The following is a 25,865-nucleotide window of genomic DNA, read 5'->3' on the forward strand; positions in this document are numbered from 1 at the left end:
GAAAGTTACGAGACAAATAAGAGAAGAGATGAAGAAGAGAAGATACGAGACAACTTGGAGGTGAGATGAAAAAGAGACGAGGCCAAAGGGGGAAGGGTACTGTTGAGGCCCTTCTCAGACAGTCATGAGGGCCTCCTGGATGTTTCCTTTCTGCTGGACGGCCTCAACAAAGGTGCTCAGTCATGTGAAACTTAATCTTGAGCCCCCCCCAAAAATCACCTTTGACCTTTCTCTGCCTTCACCCAAGGAGAAGGGGCCAGAATCGGAGGCATTGGGGAGAGGTCACGTCCCCTAAGACTCTCCCCGGGCACACGTGTGTGGACATATGTGTGTGTCTGGTGTTTGTGAGAGAGTAGGACTGCCGCTTTCAACAATTTTTTTTCCCGTCCAAGACAAAACACAGATCCCAGTCTAATCCAGCGGCCCTCGATCCGTGTCCACGGAAATCTAGAAGCCCCTCGGCCAAGCTATAATTGTGTGTGGAAAATGTCAAAAAAATGTTTTAGAAGGGTTAAAAAAATCTACTTTTAAAGGTATAGTTGTAAAAATAGTGTGTGTGACTTTTTTAACTTCTGTGAAACACAAAAGATGATATTTTGAGAAAATGGTTTTGTGGTTTTGCGTTCATATAATGAACGTCCATGGGGTTCAATGTTGTTTGATCATCAAAATATCTTCTTTTGTGTTCTGCAGAAGAAAGAAACTCAAACAGGTTTCGGATAAAAAAATGTAAATAAAAAATAAACTGCCCCATTGGGAATATTTAACTTAAAAGTTTCTTGGGGGGCTAAAAATGGTTGTTTGATGAAGCATCCTTGTCGTTGGCCTAAAATGTTTCCAAAATTAAGTATCTCAGCATAATTTAGCAGAATACCATTTGGACGAATAAGTAAAAGGATTACGTCTGAAAATGGACCCTTTATGCATTACAAAACTTGTCAGGTTTGTTGAAGGTGTCTCAAATGACAGCGATTCTTTTGTGAGGGAAATGGACAGATTCTGTCTGAAAGCATGAGAATATATTCTTTAGGGAGGGAGAGAGAGCGAGACGGAGAGCAGAGGTCAGGGTCTGCTATGGGAAAAGTATGCACACTCCACATGGTCTGTTTGGGCGCAGGATCCCTGTAACCCGCCATTGTTCACCCTTTGACATTGAACTTGGAAGAGGGGAACAGAAAGCAAACGCGGTTCTTAAGCCCCATAAACACACACACACAAACTAGCCACAATCTATCTAGTGCCCATCCCCGAGTCTTAAGGGCTTTTAGCTCAACTGTCAACAGTTTAAAAAGCTGGATCCTTTTTCTAAAGCTGGACTTTAATCTCCTCCAGGTCAGTAAACACACAGAGCTAAGGCAGAGAGAAAGAGAGAAAGAGAGAGAAAGAGAGAGAAAGAGAGACAGAGCAATTACTTTGTCACGTTGGTGTCAGTCTACAATGCAAAAATGAGAGAAGAAAAAGACTGTTAAAGTTATAACACAGACACCCAATGACCAGACAAAGCCCGAGACAACAGATAAAGCAACCAACTTCCGTCGTCTTTGTCTGGATTCTACAAAGCAAACACACCTGGTGTTAAACCTTTATGTGTACACATACAGACACACATGTGGCCAGCGGGAGAAACTTTTCAATGGTTTTCAGGGATTTTTCAATGTAAAACTAAACTCTGTTAAATGCAGTATGTGCTCTTTAAAGTACCAACAAACAACTGAGTTATGTAGTGTTTATTCAAACAATGTTTCGCTAGATCAGTGCTCAGAAATGATGGTCCATTTTTTTGACAAATTGAACATTATAACAAAAAAAGTTTGCTTAATTTGATAAAGGCTTTCATATGGTTTAATCCAATGAAATCAAAGTTAAACAGAAAGACGAAATATTAATATCAGTCTTTGCTTTGTGTACAATAGGTCATAAACATGAAGACTAAAACATGACTTTTTATTTATTTATTTGTTGCATTTCCTGCACTTATTTTGGAGAACAATTTGCAGAATTAATTTATGTTGTACAATTTCAACCTGATTATTGTTATTAATAATAATAATAATAGTAATGTCATTTGTAATAAAATATTGAACCTTCAGAAATATTATTATTGCGGATTATAATAATAATACGTTTTATTATTATTGTTATTGTTGTTATTATTATACTACTACTACTAAGGTAATCAGCTAAATTATTATATAGGGTTCCTATACTTTTACTGTAGTTAAACCATGGTTCATATTCCAAAAGCTAAACAAAGCAAAACAAGACAAACTCTGCAGGTGTATTTAAAAATGCATTTTAAATGTATTTATTGACTCTTGATTCATTGCATATGACATCCATTCTTTCAAAGACGACTGGAATGTTTCAGGTTGTGTTGGGGGGGGGTGACAGCTGAAACAGAGAGAAACCCACCAACTATGAAACGTTACTGCATATCCAAAGGCCAGACATCATAAAAGCACCTGTTTCTCATCACCGTGACAGGATCGCGACAACAGACCATTGTCTAGCCTTTTATCCTTGAAACCCCCACATAGCTTTTTCTTTAGAAACTCATTTTCAAGATCCATACATTAAAATGATTCACACTTTATTATCCTGCCAAACTAAGGAGAAAAAACCGGTGGCAGCATGTCAGGCTCAACTACAGGTATTTTCGTACCTTTAAAGTGAACAGTCTGGAATTCTAGCCTCTATATAAATACTATCTGGACAACGTTTGATGAACAATTCAATCCGGATTCTCTCTAAACACTGACGTGGGAAACTAAAGCGTGTCACGATAGCTTTTCGTGTCAGCCCAATAAAATGTCTAATGTATTTCTACAATCTCATCATAATGCGTCTTGAACACGTGTTTATGGCAAGAAGGAAAATAAAACAATAAATTCACATAACATTCAGTATTTACATAGTACATTGTAATCCACCAAGAAATTAAGGTGAGTAAAAAAAGAACTTTAAATAAATTTTCTGTTAAAAACACCAAAGTATTACAAAAAGAAGCCCAAAACTGTGAATTATTAACTCTTTAAGAAAAGAAAGTACTAATAAACCTCATGGCTGTTTAAGAAGCGAGTTTGGAGTATTTTCACTGAGAAATAAACATCACGTCTCGATTTAAAATCTAGCTCCTAAATGAACAGTCTTAATGTTAGTATTATTTTTATTTCATTTTTTTCAGATCAAAAATTCTAATCTAACTCTATTTACGTGTTGACACCTCAGCAAGCTGGTAAAATGAGACGTTCCTCTTGTAAACCGACAAAAATCGAACAGTGCATGTTATTTTTTGTGTGCCGTTGGAGAGCAGTTTAGTTTTATACTCAACCACCTGCCCGTAGATTAGCAGGACAGATACAGAGTTTTAGGCTGAGTGTCAAGTGCTATTCAAAAACTACACTATGGGGCAACGTAGAGAATAAAAAGTCTGAATGTCAACTCGACGGGCACAAAATGTGTGAACGTGGCTAAGTGCTTTACTAACAGACAGGGGTATATACAGTACACAGCTTTAGAAACTGAAGAGCGGTGTGTAAAAGGACGAGTCGTGGACATGAACCACATTTTTCAAGCAAGTTAACGGTAAAGTGTTCAGACTCTTATTCAAGAATGTGTGAATGTCCTGAAATCCAATCCTCCATCAAAACTGGCCTCGCTAAACTATTTCTATTTCTAGCTTCATATGAAATTCAAAGGATTTTCAATCCTGATAACTCTTTAAAAGCTTATTCAGGGACTATAAGATTTGTTAGACGTTTGTGAATGACCCTGTCAAGAAATAGACATATTTACACAATTAATACGCTTTTAGTTCCATGCACCAAATAGAAAATGTATCAGTATATCAGTTTACAATATATTGGTTTTTATCTACCGAGTAAAACGCGATTTTAGGGATACTTTCTAAAAACCTTCATAGAAAACCCATAGAAACGTTAAAACCCTAATTCAAAAGAAAAACAAATTTACCTTTCGGTAATGATACCGAAACACAAGAGAAAATCTCATTAAGCAAAACGGCATGAACATGCCAACAAAACAACGTACTTAAGGAACGCAATAGGTTATACTAGTAAAAGATATAAGAACGTATACTGGATTCCTGCATTTAGTGACTAGGTACTTGATGCAAGAACCTAATTATGCATTGAACAATATCCCCAGGCTTATGGCAAAAAAAACACAAATGCACCCAAGGCACTCTTTTTCACAAGCAACAATAAAAATTCACGTTTTTAGTATTTTAGTATAATGTCACTGTTTAAACTTTCGCTGGTAACCCTAAAGTTCATTAAGTCCCCTAATGAACAGTGTAAACCCCAGTGTGAATGTATAGGTAGTCATAAGAATACAAGCTTAAATGACAAAAACAAACGATGTATGATATGCAAAAATAATTGTTTGCAGCATGAAATGTCTTGTTTGACAAAAGACAGTACCAACACAGCTAACGCTTATCAAGCTAACACACTAAAACATGCCAACCAGTAAGAAAAAGTACAAAACGTTAAGTTATTGCACATTAGAGAGGCTCAGAGTCTTTTAGTGGACACCGTGCCTTAAATAATCCTGTGGTAATTTTACTCCGTCTTAATTTCGATGCTCAAGGGTCGGTCGTTGTGCCATTTTTTCATGTGCTTCTCCAGAGTGCTGTACACGCTAAAAGGCATGTGGCATATCTCGCAATTATAAACGTCTTTGCCCGTCTGTCCGTGCGTTTTCATGTGCCGTGTTAGCTTACTGCTCTGAGCGCAGGCGTAGCTGCAAAGCTCACACTTGTACGGTCTCTCGCCCGTATGGCTGCGCCGATGCACTGTTAAGTTACTGCAGTTCTTGAAGACCTTGCCACAAAACTCACAAGTGTCACTACGGCGGCCGTCCTTGGAGCTAGGGCGACTGGTGGAAAGATGGGGCGTACTGGCCCTGCTCCCAGTGCCGCTGCGTCCCGAGGCCGTCCCTCCGTCAAGATCACCGGGGGGAGTGGAGAACCTGAGACTACCATTCTCAGAGGAATGCTCTGAAGAGGTAGCGAAAGGCGATTGTCTTGAGTCCCCGAGGTTGAGGAGGGGATCCTTGAGCTGGCGTGACGCGGCATATCCCGCCAGCCACTGAGAGTACACGTTTTCAGAATTGGGGAGTGTAGGGGTGGGTAGATCAAGGTCTTTTTCCACCTTGATGCGTTTGGAGAGAGGGCTGTCAGAAACAGGACTTCCACCCAGACGTTTTTGTGAAAGATCATCATTTGGGTAGGAGGCCGTTCCGTTCACCATGGGTGCGTACGGTCCGTTGGTTTTGGACTCTTTTGAGAAGTTATCGCCACCTGCCTCAGCAGTCAATCGGTGGTCACGTTTGTATACGTTTAGAGGATCCCTATAAACCTGAATGCCCTCCCCTCCACCTTTGCTGTGCCGCTGTCGATTGTTCTCATGGTGACGTGCACCTTCCAGACTCAAGGTGAAGTTGATATCATTCCTCTCTCCTGTCTCACTCTCATTCTCCTCTTCTTCCTCCTCCTCCTCCTCCTCCTCCTCCTCCTCCTCCTCTTCTTCCTCCTCTTCTTCCTCTTCCTCCTCCTCATCTTCCAACTCCTGTCCATCTACAGGAACACCATTATTCTCACTTTTGAATTTAGCCACCACAGATTTCAAAGCATCTGTGGCACTGCTCAGTGAATCACTTGTGCCTGGTTCGGGTGAGCTGGCAGTTGAAAGGCCGTCATCGGATCTGGAGGTAGTGGAGGATGACTTATGTCGATGAGTCTTCATGTGACGCTTCAACTTGCTGGCCTGCGTGCAAGCGTGGTTGCAGAGGTGGCACTTGTAAGGCTTCTCGCCGGTATGACTGCGCCTGTGAACGATTAAGTTGCTCTGGAACTTAAAGGACTTCCCGCAGAACTCGCAAGACTTTGCCTTCGCGGCTGGCACGGCTGGCGTCTGTTGGGTGGGTGTTGAATGGGGTCCAGATGGAGAATGGACAGCCCCTGGTTGGAATGGTTGAAGCAGCCGTTGAATAGGGCTGGGATGGTTGGGTGACATGGGCGGAGAGGATCCGGCAGAGTTCCCCGCCAGTTCCCGTAGACGTCTTGAGAAGTCCATAGATGGGGAGTCCAAAGGTACCGAATTGAGACGCAGTACTCTGTCAAAGGCGCTTGGGTGGTGGGTGCCCAAAGCCAGATCATCTGGGCTCATGTGATGCCGTGGCGGGGGACTAAAAAGCGGGGGCGTCCTGGGATATCGGCCTTCTCTAGGAACTGACGAGCTGTCCCTATTGGCTATCCTCATCAAGCTATAGGGACTACTGTCTGCAAGGTGGGCTGCATGTAAAGGTGGTTGTGAGGCACAGTCCCCACCCATGCCTGGGGCTGAGGCCACACGAGGGGTTAACGGGCTTCCGGGTTCACTCTCCAAGTATATTCGGAAACCATGTGTTTTTTGGGCATGCTGCAGCAGGAACCAGGCGGTGGTGAAGGGCTGCTTACAAGTTGTGCAAGTGTAGCTGCTGGGCTCATCTTTTTCTAAAAGACAAAAGGAGAAAGAGAAAAATTCAGCCTCTAAAGAAAAATGCCACTAAAGGCCATTCTGCCGCTTTAACTTAATTTAACTCAACAGTTCAACGCATCATTTATTCAAAACTGTCTTGCTTTATTCATACAGTCGTTTCTTGGCTTAACATTTTCACCTAACAAGTCACAACTCTATTTGCTAAACCTATAAGTGAGTGCGTCCGAGTTCAACAAGAACCGCAGTTAAACAGTCCAACATTCCAGCTACATATGGAAACGGCCTTGGCTGTCTTCGAGGTGTCTTACACAAAGTCCGAAGCGAGCAAAAAAACCTGTACCCAATCAAAACACTTTTACTGCACAAGAGATTCGAGGGGGAAGGCTGGTAAATTATGGATCATTACAATCTGCAAAAATTACAGTTAATTGCTACCACCTGTGTGGGGTTTGACCTCTGCGGGAGATTTCTCCATCATAAAAAGCCTGCCTATTCTCATTCTTACTCCAATTATATCCCATACCACTTCCGTATGAATCCTGAGAGTACGTGTATATGCTATTTGAGGAGTTAAAAATGAAAAGATATATTGTCAATTATTACAGGTCATTTTGTCTTTATTACTCTTATCATGTGAAGACAGTAGAAATAGAAAATACACTATAAGTGTACAACTATTATTTTTCACAACCTCACAAATCACAATCGTTCCACGTTGATGACATTTAAAACTCCCACCTCACCAACAGCAGTCATTACGTGGTGGCCTTGTCTTGGAGGGCAACTTAATGATTGTCAGTTGCGTTTAGAGGAACAAGGCCACAACCACACAGTCTTTAGTGAAATGCTGAAGGGAGCTATGGCAGAACAATGTGTACACATTCTACGGAAAGAATGGGGAAAAACATTTTGTCCACTTGAAACATGAGCAAAATATCCATTCAATGGAAGCATCTAACCCTATTTTGGATGTGCATGTTGTTTTATTTCAATATCACTGTTCCATAAATACTTAAAACATAAATTTTTGTTTTTATTACTCTTCTTAGTCCCATTTTGTTGAAGTGAAGTGAGCACTGACACTGTTGTTTAACCCACACGTAAAGCATAAAGTGCTGTTCAAGACATTTTTGTTGCCCTACAAATCTCGCACACTTTCAAATGTACTATTTTCAATTCAGTCTTCTCTATCTAAGAAACGAGACTTGTTCCTTGCTAACTCTCAGTGTACTGTAATGCAATAAACTCTTTGGCTTTAGTTGATTAATATTTTGATTAATTAAGGTTTGACGCCTGTGTGGGACCCATTGACCATAATAAAGCAAGTACCTAAAACTATAAGATCTGTCATGTGTGAAGAATTATCCTTGAGCTTTGTCTTTCAGACCACAGAAAAGAACACAGTTGTTATGGCAAACTCTGCTCTGTTGGGTTACTGTAGGTTATGCCCGAATCTCAAAAGCATTGTGCGCAAGTCACCGCACATCCATTGGGGCATGTTAATATACAGTCCTTAACCCAAACGCACACTTAGATAAGAGTCAAAGCGAAACCAAAAACTTGAACTTTGTACTTAAAGGACCCAAGGCAGAATTTCTGACACATTTGTGATTTGCCGTTTGAGACCAGCAAAAAATTCCAAAATATAATTGCATTTCACTCAAGCATCCATATCTTTATGGCAGAATCTATTTAAATCCAGACCATCAATTATTGTCATTAAATCAATGTGATGAAATGCCAAAGGTTGATACTCTGGGGACAATTTATGGAAAAAAACATATTCAGTCCCGAGAAAGAACTGGTTTTGCCGACTTTCCAAGTTTAGCGTTGGCCCAAAGTCCAATGTAGACAAACGCTGGACACCCAACCTTCCCCCACCGAACATTGAAAGCATCTGAGAGGGGTGAGGAGGGCAGACATCTTGGATTGGGGCCTCTTGCAAAGTGCCAAGCAATGGGTCAGGAGTCACCTTAGCAACGCACATTAAAGAAGGAGGAGACAAAAGGAGTTCACCAGACAGTGAGGTGAAGGGGTGATGGTTAGAGACGGGGGGATGGGGGGGGTGACAGTCTGAGGGGAGACAGAGGTGACCAATGGGAAACATGAACTAGATGCCCTTGCTCAGGGCCGAAGTGGAAGCTCTGTTCGCACACAACACTGTCCCACAGACAGAACAAACATCTAACATAGAAAAGCAAAGAAAAGGGTGAGGGGAGGTTGTGCTTGTTTGACTCAGACTAAGCAAAAATCCCTAGCAAAACAGTTATTCTACAATCAACTTCAACCAACTTTGGATGAGCCATGTTCAACACATTTGTGACATCATCAAGGAGTAAAACGTGCGGATCAATTGGTAGATTATTGTGTTAGCAGTGCAAAGGTCATGGCTTTGATTCCCAAGAAACATAGTAGGAAACATACAATACTGATTTACAAATATAAGTGAATGAAGCCTATTAAAATTTTTGTGCATTGTTACATAACTTTCATGACAATTAAGCACATTTACCCTAATTACTATAATGCAAAAAGTATACATGGGATGCTGACAAATAAATCGCACTTGTGTCCTATGGTGTGACAGCAAAAGTAAAAAATGAAGTTTACACTATTTAAATTATTTATACTTATAATATAAAATAGTATAAAAGAGATTTGTCATTATTGTTCGTTTTTTGCTAAATTGTTGCCATGTCACACCATAGGACATATGTACGGTTAATTTGACAACGACCCACATATACTTTTTCCGGTACAATAATGAGAATCGAAGTGAACATTTTGTTCTTCTAACCTTAGAGACTCCTATTACAATATTGTACAGTACAATACAATATATTTACCTTTAATGTCAACACCCTTAAGGGGACACTTCACCCCAAAATAATTTATTTAACATCATGTCTTTAAAAAGTAGAATACTGTGGAAGTTATTTTGAGAAATCTTACAGTGTTTTTTTTGTTCATACAATGGAAGTCAATGGGCGGGGGTTACAAACATCCATCGAAACCTCTTTATCTCTATAATACAGGTCCTCATTACTTAGAACAGTTAGAACCTCAAAAGACTTCCTGAAACTCCATCAACAACTGATTCATAGTGTACAATGAGGGCACAAGTATCTAAAGCTGACCACCCGGCCAACATTTCAACACAGCTCAACAAAGATTATTTCAAGTCTCCCTGTCTATATTTCTTTCTTTCTCCGTGTCCCGCTTAATGAGAGGACTACAGGCTTAAACGGGCATGTGATAGTCAGACTAGTGAGGGACTCATTCAGGAAGCCCCCTCAGGCAGAGTTCTGGTACTGGGACCGGTACAAAAAGACCAGTGTTCCCAATTCACTTAACAGCCACGGTCTCAATATTTAAGGCTTCCCATCTGGCACGTCGTGGCCACGAGTGATGCAGTAAATCAAGACGGAAAGAACGTAATCTATTTGCTTTAATTTGACTGTCCGATGGCCTTTATAGAGTAAACTCGTACGGTTAAGGGGCCGATGTGTTACCATTAATTATCACCTACATCAAGTATTATAAGTAATCTGCAATTTTAGGTTTCAAACAGAGATGGCGATAGAGAGAAAACCTGCAGCAACGTTTGTATAACCAAATTTGAGATGAGCCACGGTGTGTGATGTTTTAAAAGAAACAGACCCTAGAAAAGTCAAAAACAGGTGTTCATAAAATTTTAAAAAGGTTTTTTCCACCCAACATAAGCACACTATAGCTCACTATAAAAGGCGACGTAGAAAGAAACCCAAACAGAACATTTACCATCAGAAGCTTCTACAAGATGGATGCGACAATCACTTGGCTGAGACGGGCCACACTCACCCCAATTCTTCATTTGGGTGACATCAGGCCAGATTCCACCACTCCGCTTTGCTACTTAATTGGATACATATGTTCTAATCTGCATCACGGCATGTTAGCAGATGGGAGAGTTCTGCAAGCCGCCTCCGTTTTACCATCAATGAGGAGAAATACAGCCAGTGAAGTATGAAAAGAATATTAGTCGAGCTCCCAACAGTCCTTATATAATCAGGCATGAAGTTGGAGTATACGCAAAAAACACAATGCAGCCCAACACCTAATGTTGGGTGTTTAATAAAAAGCTGTGGTACAGAGAGATGAACTCTGGACTAATGGGTTTGCATTGTGGCCGTGCTACCAAGCGAGCAACAATGTCCAATTACGGCTAGTTAGGACATTAACTCGAAAAAAAACTCAAGTATTTATTTCTCATTTGATATATGAATTGCATTTTTTTATGTAAAATATCAAACATTTGATAAAAAGTCATGCCTAACAAATAAATCAGAATTGCAATATGCATTAATCTTTTACGAAACTGCTTTATAATGAAATCAAAAATTATGAATTTATAAGTGCTGAAGCACAACTTTGCAGGTTGGTGCTGTCCTTCAACTAAATGATGTGGGACAATCTCTCTATCATGAGTTTATACTTTAATACAAAATATACACAATTATAAAATTATATATATAAACACAATACTATATATACATAATGTATACATACTCAACCGCAACAGCATAGATCACATCAAACAACAGATAGATCAACAATTTAAACAACCAAAGCCCTGGAATTTCAAACAGAGCTGGAATTTCACCTATGAACTCTTGCCAAAAATCTGTCTAGAGGCCTCACAACCCTCATACTGTACATACCTTCAAGATACTGTAGGGTCAGGGGTCAGAGAGAGGGTTATTTCCACCACACCATCAAGCAACCACGCTGTTGTTTACATGTGCATTTTAACCCACTTGAAGGAACAATTCACACAAAATAAAAAAATGTCACAATTGCATTTCATAAACCAAACCCAAATTTTCATTGTGGGGTGACCTGTTCCTTTAAGACAGAGGTTTCTTATGGATATCTTTAAGTTCAAATACAAGTTCTTTGAGGTAGGTCCCTGAATGAGCTACGGAGATACGGCCTCAATAGCACAAAAGCTTCCTTATTCACCACAAAGCAGGAGGCACATATTTCAGTTTTAAAACACTTGTGCTCTTAACTAAAGAAGTGTGACTGGGTAAAAAAGAGGCTGATAGAAAGAAATAACAAGCATGAGGAGAGCTCGAGCCCTCTGGTGACAACAGGATTTATACTTTGCAAGCTGTAGAACAGCACAGAGACTTGTAAGCCATCTTTGGCTCCACGCTAGAGGGGTTTAGACATTCCAGGGAGGTGCTGGCAAGACCGTGCACATGCATGGCCCCGCTGAGGTCAAGGGTCACGACTGGAGCCGAGCGGAAGAGTATTTGATAGAGCGGCACAGGAGACATGCAACAGCCTGTTGGCCACTCCTCACGGTCAGGGCGCCTTGAAGTATTTTTAATAGAACAAATTGCGACTATACTGTACTTCAGAACCTAGCTTATGTGTAACTTTTTTTAAACAAAAATCAGTGTACATGAAGTACATACCAAATTAGCGTGATTCACAATGGTAAGCTTAAAATAATGACTTAAGTTGATAATAAATTGAGCTGATTTTGCAAGAAATTATAGGCCTGGATTCCCAAACACGGCTTAGCACAAGCCAGGAATTAAGATGTCGCATTTATAAAAATGTCTAAGAAGAATACATTTTTGGTGTGCATCTCGAGACAAAACAATGGCACTGATATATTGTAAGATATTTCTGTTGAGTTATATTCAGTTAACATAGGTCACACATTCATTTTAGTCTGGGACTAGCCTTATTAAGCCTTGTCTGTGAAACTGGGCCCTAGTTTGACATATTTCACATCAACACTGGAAAGTACGCAAAGTAACCTGCAATTTTAAATTCAAACAGAGGATGTGAAAACACGACAACATCTTAGTCCTGTGAGAGCCACCGTAGTGCTTCGCCATTGCTTTCGAAGCACTACGGTGGCTCTCACAGGACTAAGATGTTGTCAGTGAGTGAGCCGCTGGTTTCGCAACCTCACCACTATAGGCCTATGCCGCGAAATTTCATACACTGGTCCTTAAATATTGTAATCTACAAAATACAAATTATACATCCAGTTTGGTGATTATACTTAAATATATTCACATCGAGACATGGAAGTGTTAATATATGCTAGAGGCGTTCCTAAGGGGACATGTCAGGGGTAGCTATGTAGGTGCTAATGTAAGTAGTTGTTAGCATTCTGCTATGTATTTGTTTAACACCCAAAGTCACGGGTTTGTTCAAATGGCATAACAGAAGAATTCAGAAAGAGTACACATTAGTTAACATGATTTCAGTCCTTTGGACTTTCAAGTTCATCAAGACCATTTTTAACATTCTCTGAAATCCTCAGATGTGCAAAAATGTGACTGCCAATGTTCAAACATCTTTGACACCTATTCAGTGTTTAGAAACTTGACCTTCAACCTGCATGCCAATCAATTATTAATTGCACATGAAGACATGGCGTAAACCACGTCTTAAAAGCACCAAAAAACAACTAAGTAAATCTGCTTATGACATTGTGTTGTTGGAGCGCATATCTTAGACAAAAATACAACAAGACCCCTTCAACCCTCCATTCTCAAATATTGGTTTACACTCTTGATTCTCAAAATGAACATCCCAAATGTGATTTTTGAAGCCCCTCTGTCCCATACATGTGAAGACTTCTGCCTCTGTATACATGAGAGACAAATCCTGTAGAGGCTCTATTCCACACTGAGGGCATCTGTCCTCTCAGTGTGACGGGCCTCTGGGTTTATATGTGTCTTTGTTTATGTGACAGTGTCTCAGTGTGTGTCCGTCTACCATAGTTCACTCTGACAGGCGAGGAGGGCAGGGGTTCACCGAGCGGGGCAGGGGATGCAGGAGATGACCCATTCTCATCCAGACGATAATGCCATGACAAGAGCAAAGAGAGGCGAGGGGGATCAGAGTTTAGATTTTGGTTACTAAATTCATCCGCTCTTGTCACCTTACGGCTTCAATCTGATTGGCTGGCGTGACGCAACTTGAGGAAAACTTTCAACTGAACCTGTCCGAATACGGACACATAAAAACAAACATGACATGCCCAGTCAAATACACCTATCTACATGTCTAGCACATCATAAACACATTTATAGATGCCGTTAAATCGTCTGACAGATTTTCCTCTCACCGAATGCACACATTTCCGCCTGTCTCATTGTTTCAACCTTCTCATCAAATCCTCTTCCTCGCCATAAACGTTGGTAGACGCGCTTTCACATGCAAACTCAACATGCCACTTAAACTGTCATGGGCCTTTATGTCCGGTCGGTAAGACGTTGAATGGAAGCTTTGTGGAGGTTTCATGCCCGCATTCTACAAGTGCTCAATTTGTTACAGCCGCAATGTCACCACCACGCTGTTTTGCTCAAATGCAAGGGAGGCAAACAAACTACAGACAGAGGGATGAGAGGAAAAGAAAAGGAGACTACCGGTTCCGATACCAGATTATAAGAGAGGTGTAGGACAAGAACGAATGACAGAAGCAAACAATCAATGGGACGAGGAGATGGGGATACTGCTGCTAATAAAGGAGGAAATATGACGGGTAGGTAAGTGCTGAAGCAAATTAACCTCGTTTAATTGGACCGCTGCGTTTTCTGAGCGTAAGGACTGTTCAACATCACTGACAGCTGACGGGGTGAAATGCTAGAGGCCCGTGATGGGACATCTGCTCTTTGGCTAGACACTTCTGGACCGTGTCTTATGTTTATCTGTGAAATAAATTATAATTTGTTTATATTGGAAAGTGATGCTGAATTAGAAAAAGCAAGCTTAAAATGGTACATTTAAAAGACTTTGTAAAGGAATAGTACATGCACAGAAATCGAAATTTATCAAAACTAATGTACTTATACATTTGTATTCAGTTCCATGGGTTCACCCAAAAAATGAAAAAATGTATTCACCTTCATGGCATTCTAAATCTGTATGCCTTTCTTTCTTACGCAAAACACAAAAGAAGATATTTTGAAGAACGTTGGTAACCGAACAACACCGGAGCCCATTGACTTCCATTGTATAACCACTGACACGTTACTCAAATGATCTTCTTTTGAGTTTCACAGAGGACATATAGGATATACAGGATGACTTAAGATTGATTAATTCTAACAGCTTTTTCCTTTTTGTGTGACCTATTCCTTTAAGGCTTTATGCATACGGTGAGATTTTTGCGACAAAAGTAATTATATTTCTTCATGTCTGTCACATAGTAATAACAAGTAAAGGTCAAACTATTTCCCGGCCGGAGTTGTTATTTCCTGAGCTCTCTAGAAAGGGGGCAAAAAACCTCAATGGACAAGGAGAGCACATTCAAGAGACCTCCATCTTCATGTTGACCGTTCGGCCAGTTGAACCCTCGCCTTCGCACAAAATAAATCACAGATGAAGTAAACAGAGACGTGGAAGAACTAAAACCATTCATGGAGGAAGGTGGTGAATGTATATCTCATAGACGTTCAGAGGGGATATTGATAGGCAGATTACGGCTCCAGCATTCACTTACCAAACAAAGGTAAAGCGCTCCATCTGGAAGAGGTGGCCCACTAGGAAGGGTCGCAGACACGTATTTGCACATATAGTGAAACGGGATACGAGCAGGAAATAATATCAACGGAAAACAGACAAACACTTGCTTACGCATACACACGGGCATACCCAACAGAATTAAACACAAAGACGCTCAAGCGCGCACTGGGAAACCACGACACACAGAGACCCCTGCTGTGCGTGAGAGCCCCCTCAGAAAATCTGCATAAATACATATGCAAATGCAAGGGTCATTTGATAGACAAGTGTAAAGTATGCAAACGAATATATTTGATATTTTCACAAACGTGTGTTATATTCACACACTGACATGTGACCGTGTCCTTTTTCACATAATTCGGTACAAAATAAAATGGACCGATTTTTCTCACATTCAACCAGATTTGATATATATCAACTATCATAATCTTGCATGTTTTGTGCGTTCCACACAGGCACACAAGTGAAGACAAGGCCAGCTAACCGGTTTGAACTAGTCCAGCAGCGCCTCTTTCTGCCTTCAGGCCAAAAAAACAAAAACCCAAACAAACCCAGTGCCATTTGATATATAGGGGACAGGTATGTGTGCACGTATGTGTGTGTGTGTGTCTAGTCAGATATAAAAGACCTGGAGCTCAGCCAAGTTGATCTTGAAATGGACAGCCGCCGTCAGGGTGCGAGGACGGCCCTCCCCCTCCACCAGTGTTTTCGGCCTGACCCTTTTTTTACACATGGCGGCCAGCGTTGCTGTCGCTCAGTCCTTCCTATCTGACGTTCGATTGCAAGAAATTTTTGTGTCAACATTTACTCACCCTCATGTCTTTTAAAAGGTTTTTTTAAGGCACTCCAGTGAAAACACACAATGAAGGTAAATGGCAAGATCTTTGTAGAAAAACAACTTTTGGTTGTGGTCTGGTGGTGTTGTATGGCTTTACAAGACTTGGAATGTAGTTGATAAGGAAAATAGACAATACATAAATGGAATTCGATGGGTCACTATCCCCTTTCATTATTAAGAAGAGAGCAGCGTAAATAAACAAAACAGGAACTAAATCTCCTTTTTTGTCTTTATCATGAGAAAGAAAGTCATATGGATTTTGAAACCCATGACGGGCCAGCAAATGAGAATTCGTTTTTGGTTGAACAACTTTCCCTCAACTTCATTTCCAAAAATTATTCACCAAATCCCTCCTTTCGTCTCTCAGGTTTCCTTCCCAGTTTTGGTCGCTTTCTCTCGTGGCGGTTCCTCACTCCGTCCCTCTATAGCTCCTCGGCGATCGAGACATAGATCATTCCGGCGTCTTCCCCCCTTCTCTATTCAGGATAAACAAAGTGCCTCAAGTTCAAGCCCCACCCCGGGACCCTTAAACAAAGCCATCTATCATGCTGTCTGGCCCGACCTGTTTGGCCACAGTCAGGGCCGCCTCAGCCTCCGAGCCCCCCGCCCTGAGCACAATCCTCCCATTGTGTCCCCGTCGGCCTCCCCGCAGGCCTCTTCTCACACCCCATGACATAGACACAGGGTTAAGTCAGACTCCGGAGGAGGGCCAGCACCTGTGACGGGCCAGATAAAGGTACCGCCAGCTGCATTGCATCTTGCGTAAATAAAAAAACTTTTTGATTTTGAAATGGACCGGGTGTATGTAAAGACTCTCGGCACGCCGCAGGACGACAATCCGACGGGATTAAGAGTGATGGAATGAACGTCACATCACCTGTTTTTGCTGTCATCTTCAAACAGAAATGCAAAAGAAATTATGCAGAACACAAAAAAGCGGATACTTGGCCGGCGGTCTCATTAAATATAATGTGCAATCTCTATAAATAATAGAGTAACCTTCCAATGCCTGTACATCAAAGGGATCGTATTGATTTCGCTGTCGAACCCAATATAACTTGACATCACGAAGTTAAGGAAGTACAGAACACGTTGTTTTTGCAACGTAGCTGCAGTAATGTTCTCTGGACTGGAGAGGAAGTTTTGAGTTACAGTATGTTTTTATTGGAAATGAAAGTAGTTTTCATACCAAACTAAATCAGTACTATTGTGGCTGTGTTGGATCAAGAGCAAACCTGTCTGCTAATCTAAACAGCACACAGAGAACTACACACCGACAAACTAAATGTACATTTACAACACATCGACCCTTATCACACAACCTCGATTCAACATCCAACTAACAGGTGCACAGAAAGGTTTTATAGGTGCTATGTGTCATTTTTGCAGGATCTATTGAATATGTCTTCAGAGGTGTATAAAGACCATACATAACGAAGCGTTATGTTTTTTATTACATGTGAATGAGCTATTTCTATCTACATACGCTGGGGGTCCCTTTACATGGAATTCGCCATGTTGTTTCTACAGTAGCCCTAAACGGATAAACTGCTCCAACGAGCGTGTTTTGTAAATACTTTATCTCCTTCGGCAAAGAAGCGAAAACATAACGACATCTTTGTCCTAAGTTACCCACCGTTGTGCGTTCAAAAGGGAGGGGTTGCAATTTACAACCTCACCACTAGATGCCGCTAAATGTAAAACACCAGACATTTAACATGTTGTTTCCCATGTCATGAAATGAAAATTAGGCTCAAAATATGTTATGGAGGCATAGCTCAATTCTACGTATTCATCCTGTGATTCTCGCCTTCTTCGCTTGCCGCATATCAACTGAATGAACTCATAATGGACTAATCAAAAATGCAAAATAATTGGCAATTACCTAGAGGGACTAATGGTCATTAGAATTTACAACAAGGTAATGAACTAAAGTCTGCATGTAGCATGCATATTCATAAAGCAATCAAGGCTTTGAAGATTCAAATGAGCCACAGAATATTATCAGCCAGATTCAGAGAGAGAGAGAGGGAGAGAGAGAGAGAGAGAGAGATCACTGAAGATAAATGCATAAACATTTTGTTAGATTCCACTTCAGTGAGTCTAGTGCAATAAAAACGGGTTAATAAATACTCGGGTTCAAAGAACTGAATGAATGAATCTGCCTCTTGACTGAACAATTCGTATTGTTCTTCATGCTGTCACATATAACAAAATGCATATTTTCCTCCATTTGATATTAATAGCCATTTAAGGCACTGTTTGACACTCAAATTCAGGCCGAAAGCACATCTAACCCAGTGTACATGACTGACCAAAGGGCATCTGTATTCAAAATATAAATTCGGAGTGAAATAAAATGTAGGAACAAAAATAGAAAGAAAGATACTTTCGAGGATCCATGACCGTGAGGGGCCTCCCGAGTCCTTATCTCATTCTACAGAGGACAGATAAAACATACCAGCTGCGGAACCCACACACGAACATACATCATACAAACAGTTCAACATATTATAACAAGACTTTTGTTTTGGAAATGCCCAGAATCAGCATAGGTGACCTAACAAGGGTCAGCAAGGAAGGTACTGCTTTATAAATGATGCTCACAGCATCACATCGACAATAAAAACACCCACAAGGGTTCAGTCCTTTCTTACAATCCAATTTTAACGATAAATGGTATAGTTTTTATATAACTGACAATACATCACACTGCAGTTTTGTATTTCCCAGGTAAACGATAAACACAGAGCATCTCTAGGGAAAATGTGTCCACAGCTCAGCTCAGCTGGCCGGCCGTACAAACACGGTCATACACAAACACACACGGACACAATATCATATGCTACTGACAGATCCGATTATTGTACAGCTCGACGCTGAAAGAGGTTTCTGCTATGACACAGTGAGTACATAACACAATTGTTCTTCTGCCATGTGTGCCTACAGTGTAACCTTTTTACATTTACCTTTATGCATTTGGCAGACGCTTTTATCCAAAGCGACTTTGCATTATACTATACATTATCGTATCTATGCGCAATCCCCTGGGAAGCTTTTTCCTAATAATAATAATATTTATAAGTAAAATGTGAATTTTACCTTGTAGAACTTCAATTAAGTTCACTGCTGAGAATTACATTCATTTTCAAAGATACAGATTTTACAGGCAGTCTCTCAATTTATAGGAGGTCGAAAAACTGCCTAATGGACGGTTTCAGCAGCAAGAACATAAACAAACATTGTGTGGCCCAAATTTAACATCTGGTAGACCGCTGTGAAGAATCAATAACTGTTGAGTAGTTTTAGTTTCATTTAATGAAATGAGTATGTGACCCTGGACACAAAACCAGTCTTAAGGATACATTTTTAGATTTTTACTAAATCTGAAAGCTGTATAAAGTTTCTACAGATGTATGGGTTGTTATAATATGACAATACATGGCAGAGATACAACCGTTTAAAAATCTGAGAGTGCGAAAAAATCAGAATATTGAGAAAATCGCCTTTGAAGTTATTAGTCAAAGTCCCTCTAGCAGGCCATCCACTCATAAAAATTTTGTTTTTATATATTTAGTGTAGGAAATGTAGAAAATATCTTCATGGAACATGATCTTAACTTAATATCCTTATGATTTAGAAAAATCTATAATTTGGACACTTACAATGTATTTTTGGCTTTTACCTCAAATGTTCCTGTGCTACTCAAGACTGGTTTTGTGATCCAGGGTCACATATAAAATCAAATGTTTAAATTAACATTAATAGAAATGGAATCTAAAATAAATGGTTATATTATAAATCAAGCGTAAAGCGTTAGTTCTGGCAGGTCACGTGAGTCAAGCCCGAATTAGCTGATCCTCATCTACCTATAGAAATATAACGTTATCACAGCTTCCGTTTAAAATTCATTCAGCTAACAGCAGCATATCGCGTTGCTCAGGAGCAAATTACCCTCCTCCATCCCCAGCTCCACTTCACATTTACAATCAGCGCTCAACTTCTGGTATTTCTTTTCATAAGTCTCAATTACATTCTATAATGTAAGTGTTACACTTAAATGTCAAACTAATGACATCTCTTGTTCTGTTCTGTCTACCCTATGGGCGGTTATCGCTGTGCTCCCTGCTCTTATTCATGCTGACTGCATGGATGGGCAGGGAATTATTTGACCAGAACAGAACCATACCGCCAATCCAAACTGTATGCTAATTGTCAATAATTTCTGGCGGTAGTGAACCTGACAGAACTGAACACACACCGCCAATATAATAATTGTGAACTTTTTTTTGTAAATGTAACAATACAAAATATAGTATGTTACACTGTACACTTTGCTCAAGTACAAAGATTAACTTTACCACATACACACAACACACTTTCTGGCATGCTCTGTACCAATGTCCTTCCATATGCCCAATGAAAGGGAAGCCTTTGACAGCGTCTGCCAAGTCAAACTGTCGTGTTGCAATAAGGCAGTAAACTACACACCCACAAACGCTCAACCTTACCACAAACCATGGTCTTTACACAAACCAGATTGAAAATATCATCTGCACTCAGCACCAAACTGTACATCTGAGTAACATTTTATTTCAATTTCTGACTTTGTCTAACATGTCTCGTCTGAAACTTAATGTATTGTAAGATCGAAAGGGAACTCAAAGTTTCTAAAATAAAAGTATGCGCTTGTAAAGGTTCTCTGTGACAATGCACTATAAGGGGATCCCCAAACTCCCCGCCTCTCCCTGTTCCACGAGCTCTACCCCAGCTAATGATCCAAAACTCTCCCCGCGTAGAAAAAAGTGGACCAGCGCCAAAGACGTCAAAACTAAATTAAGCCAAAAAAACATCCGCCACTGGACAGCACAACAGCAAGAGCCCACAATTCATCACGTGAAGTACTTACACACAGTGAACGTTTAACGTAAATATGACATGTACGGCAAAATATAACCGTTAACTGTCGTTCTGTCTGATATCTTCAAAGCTCTGCTTTCTGTGTTTATAAAACGAAGGGCCGGTTTTAAAAACTCTGGGATCAGGAGACGGACAGATGCTTACAAAACAGACGCACAATCGCGTATATCAGCCTCTGGGAAAATGGCTTCACATGGATGTACTGAAGAAAATAACCCCAGAGAGAGAGACAGAGAGAGATAGCAGATAAGGGGGTTGGGTAAGGGTTATTGCCCAGGCTGATCGTCTGGTCTGCTTGGGGGCATTCAGACTTGAATGAAATAGGGGTCTGATGGGGTGTTGTTTGGGGGGGTATTAAAAGCGGCTGTGTCCACATGCATATCTTACATTGTTTATCATGCAAATTTCCTAGAGCGTGAACCATTAACGGATTCACCATTTACAGCCGATACAGAATTCCATCTGTTGTGACGGACATCTGCTTGCACGATTGGACCCTAGACTACATGTAACAGTGAAGGCGTGTGACCTGTCTGGTCACACACATAACATCCTCAGGTCATCCTCAGACGTGATGTAGATGGACTGCATAGATGGATGGAGACAAGTGCACATAAAAAAGCTCCGATGTCACCTTAAAAGAACCGTTCAACCCAAAACAAAAATTCTGTCATTATTTACACCCACGGTTGTTCAAAACCTAAAAACCTATATACATTTTCTTGTTGTTCTGAACGCAAAGAAATATATTTGGAAGAATGTTCCAGTTCTGGGGCAGTATTGACTACTATAGTGGGAAGAAAATCTACTATGGTAGTCAATGGTGCCCCAAACTGATTGGTTTCCCAGATTCTTTAAAATATCTTCATTTGTGTTCAACAGAACAAAGAACTTTCTATAGTTATCGAACAACTTAAGGGTGAGTAAATGATGGCAGCATTTACATTTTTGGCTGAACTGTCCCTTTAAGACAATGCTTGGGCTAAATTATCGGCTAAATAAAGACACGTGCCAACTTCTTAAACATGTGAATCCATTCAAAAGAGTTTGCTTGGTTCAACACCAGCTCAAAAGTATTATCAAAGTGAAAGATAATAAAGCAAAAGTCCTAAAAAACTGTGCAATAAACTGTAAATGTATAACTGCAACACGGTAAACTTCTTTATTTATGGGGAAGCGATTTTTGTTAGGTCTGCATTTGGCAGATGCTGTTATCAACATTTACTTGTATGTTAAAACCACAACACTGGCATTGCCAGTGCCGTGCTTTACCAAATGAGATACAACCTTGTGAAAACCACACTGAACGTAGTAACATCTGCTAAACCCAAATCTTTGGCTGAAAACCCTGAGCTATCAGGCGCAGGAAGGGAGCAGAGGAGAAATGTGATATACGTGCATTCAATCAGAAGTTTCCAGAACTCCAACGTTTCTGTGCGCCAACATAAACATCAGTTACTCTACCTGTCACAGTCTCCTGCTTGGGCCGTAATCCATGGGGTGTGAAGGCTAAACGCTCCCCTTCGTGGGGCGAGACCTGAACCGCCACCTCCACTGGGACACAGGCTTGCCACGGGGGCGAAGGCGGCGCGTCCGAACCTTTGTCCATGCATAGGCGGCCCTCACACTGCCTGCGTTTGTGCTCGATGAACAGCAGTATGTCAGCCAAAGGAAACCTGGAGTGACACTGGCCACAGGTGAGAAGGTCCTGATCGCCTTTGGGGGTAGATGGTTCCGATCCTGGATGGCTTTCCTCGTCCTCTAGGATATCTGCCGTCAGAGGCTCGGCTATAGGGATGAAACATAAAAATGTGTGAGATATGATAGAGTAACCAGCTTTAACATCCATATTGAAAGTTGATAATGACTTGACAAGTGATAATTATATCCATACCATAAGTGATAATTATATTAATTTCCATATAAATGAAAGTTGCGCTGAAATTTGCTGTACTAGAGGTATTAAATGTGTCAAATGGGTTTGGTGTCATATGGACGATTTAGAAGATTTTATACAGTCATTTTATTACTTTCTGAAGCTACAATGCAGCATAAAAACATTATTTTCTAAATAGAAGACTCTCAAAGTTGGTCTGTCCGGAGAGAAAAAAACAGTCAATCGAAATAAGACGTAGAGAACATGAGAAACAAAAGATGAAGATGACATTGGTTGCCCAGAAATGGTAAAGAGGAGGGGGTTGTTCACTGTAGTTGCATGACCCTGTTCATTAGCTTGCCAATCTCACGTCTTAATGAAACCAACACCTCTGAGAATCAAAAAATAGATTCTAATTTGACTTCAAGATGATTGGAACCCATTTTGTTAAAAGTGCTCGAACGCTCTGAACCGAGGTGAGCTATTGAGGGGAGTAAGTGGGGTAGTTCCCAGATGGGCGGCCGGGACGTCTGAAAGACCAATCGAAACCACATAAAGCGCCCGAACTGGGATGAGGGAGACCGTTGCCCTCGCTGGCGGGTTAACCCTAATTGTGTGTCAGGTCGTGTGGGATGAAGGTGGGGTGACAAGACATGTGTTTCAGTTATTACATATTGTAATCGTTTCAATTTTAAGGCTTTGAAGGCAATGCTCAAGACTGAAATGGAACAAAGCCTCACATCATGTGTTAAACAAACAAGTGTAATCCAAACCTCCTGAGGGTGAAAATCAACACCAAAGTTAAATCATTTAGAATCCTCATTTGAGACTTGTTCAAATTTACTATTTTACGTACACATTATAAATGAACAACACAAATACCGAGCTTTAAGTGACTGAACTTTGGAGTAGGCTACTTTCACTCTATGCCCACACATCTTATTCAGCTAATCTAAGTGACAAAAAGTGTACATAAATGAAAATGGCCTGTAAGTAAACAGATGTGTGGGTAGATAAAAAAAGAGAAAAGGTGGGGCCGAACAAGACCAAGTTCAAGTTCACAGTTGAACAGCCCTTAGTTTGTTAATTTTCTGCCCCCTAGCGGCTAAACTGTGAAGCACACGTAGCCGTGATGTCGCTTCCAGACGAGGATTTAAAGATTTTCAAAACCCTTGGATTTCTAGAGAAAACTTTAAAGTAAACATTTGCACACGGGCTCGCTGTTGATGTTATCTTCTGTGACGGACCATACGGTTTTTAGGTTTTGACAGCAGGAATAAGGACTTGAGCCGTGGGAAAAACACGCACGGGGATTTAAACAGCATTAATACGCTAAGAAAAACCAAGTTAAAGCTAATCGGACATATATATATATATATATATATATATATATATATATATATATATATATATATATATATCAATAAAACAACAACGTTGCACTTATAAACAATAACAATAGAAACATCGATTTCGTCAGAAAGCTGGAGGGAGATATTCGGGAAATCGAAATGCAAAGACTTCATCTTTATACGTGCCTTTTCAAAACATCCAATGTTTATGTATGCTCACAAACTACGTTTAAAACACTTAAACACGTATGCACACAAATAAACATAACACATGTCTTTCATACACGCAAGCATAACCAGCCTTCGTGCGTAAAGCTTTGCGCTCTTTAAACGCGCTCTTCGTTCCATCAACCGAGAGACGCGTCTTTCTAAACACAATAAAACTGATTCACGTTAACTTAAAAAAAAGTGAAAGTGATAAAGATAGTCAAAGAAAATACTCGTTTGAACTTACGAGAAAAGTCCCGTTTGCTTAAGTGCTGAGGTCTGCCCTGCTTGCGGCGAGACATGTTGGACACGCTCCCGGTTGGCTTCACATTAGGAAGATCCAGAGTCGTGGAGATTCCAGAGGAAAAGATCTTCGGCGATGCATCGGGTATCCCAAACAAATTAGAGATAACAGTACAGGAGAGAGCCGTGTAGTGGCAGGACGCGTGGGCTGCTGGGCTTCATTGCCTCTTCGAGAGAAGTGTGGAAGAGAAAGTAAGCGAAGCCCCCTGCGCAGTTGTAGGTTCAAGTGCGGACGTGACGTGTAGCGAACTTGAACGTCCAGAGGTAGATGATGGACATGGACCTACAAAACACCAGCAGGAGGAGGATTCGTGGAAGGCTGAGTGGGGGGGGGGTGATAAAAACCAATGATGGGTTGCATGTGAACCACAGACCCGAGCAGCCAATGGGAGATAGAGAGAGAGAGAGAGAGAGAGAGAGAGACGGCGATAATCTACAACTCATTGGGACTTCCTCGAATTACAAAAGAGCCCAGTGGACAGTACAAATTTTATATGTCCAACACTGAAAACAATTGTATAAAATATGATTATGACAATAGTAAAATATACATATATTTAAAACACTAGCCTATAATATATTTTTAATAATTATGGAAACTAGAGAGAGAGGAATATACTTTTTTGGCTACTCAAAGTATTTATTTGATATAATAATACAACTTTTTGTGACAGCTTCTGAACGAAAGCGGCTGTGAGGTGCGCATTTTGCTGCACACAAGTGCGCCCTCTAGTGTTTAATGACGGAAATATTTATCAATGAACTGTGCAGCACACTTCACTGTAGTTGATGCTTCAGTCTGATTGAATTCTTCGTGTATATACATTCGCGAGGAACTATTATAAATAAAAATTGAAAAATACGTTGATTGATGTTTTATAAATTTTTAAAGAGTAAAAAATACCCAGGTATTCACTTAGTAATTTCTGAAAGGCTAACTTACTTTTTTACTTTACAAGAAAAATACTTTTATTGTGTTAACATAATTATCATTTTTATTTTGGTTTGGATTTAGTTGTTTTCGTTTACACTGTATCTGAGAAGTATATTCCTCAATGAACTGAAAATGTGCTGCTCATATTTCTCAATATTTTAAATATTTTACATTAAATCACTAACAACAAGAATCATTATCTGCTGACCACTAGGAGCGCTTGTCGTTGATTTCTTGACGCTGCAGCGCCATCGTGCGTCAAGAAAGGGTACTGTACGTCAGACTGGGATGGGCAGAGAAGCGCTGCTCCGTTCTCCGAGAAGAACAGACGGATGTAATTTATGAAACAAATACACTGGGATAAACAGGGTAAGTCATGACGTGTATTTTTTTT

General features: G+C 40.5%; 1 protein-coding gene across 1 annotated transcript; it reads right to left on the reverse strand.

Annotated features, from left to right (window-relative positions):
* Positions 1-2,284: 2,284 nt before the first annotated feature.
* Positions 2,285-24,786, reverse strand: bcl11ab (BCL11 transcription factor A b). Its single transcript, XM_079461320.1, has 3 exons — positions 24,482-24,786; positions 22,264-22,587; positions 2,285-6,517 (listed from the first exon to the last, which is right to left on the reverse strand). The coding sequence occupies exons 1-3, from the start codon at positions 24,534-24,536 to the stop codon at positions 4,584-4,586; spliced, it is 2,313 nt and encodes a 770-aa protein (XP_079317446.1). The 5' UTR covers positions 24,537-24,786; the 3' UTR covers positions 2,285-4,583.
* Positions 24,787-25,865: the final 1,079 nt, after the last annotated feature.

Source organism: Barbatula barbatula, assembly GCF_947034865.1.
Source record: "Barbatula barbatula genome assembly, chromosome: 7".
Taxonomy (NCBI): Eukaryota; Metazoa; Chordata; class Actinopteri; order Cypriniformes; family Nemacheilidae; genus Barbatula; species Barbatula barbatula.

What these genes read in the sequence shown, in the direction of transcription:
- bcl11ab (XM_079461320.1), bottom strand. Translation starts at nt 24,536, where the DNA reads ATGTCTCGCCGCAAGCAGGGCAGACCTCAGCACTTAAGCAAACGGGAC. An exon ending in AAGCAAACGGGACTTTTCTC is followed by an intron (nt 22,588 to 24,481) that starts GTAAGTTCAAAC and finishes TCATCCCTATAG; the next exon opens with CCGAGCCTCTGACGGCAGAT. An exon ending in CAAGCAGGAGACTGTGACAG is followed by an intron (nt 6,518 to 22,263) that starts GTAGAGTAACTG and finishes TTTGTCTTTTAG; the next exon opens with AAAAAGATGAGCCCAGCAGC.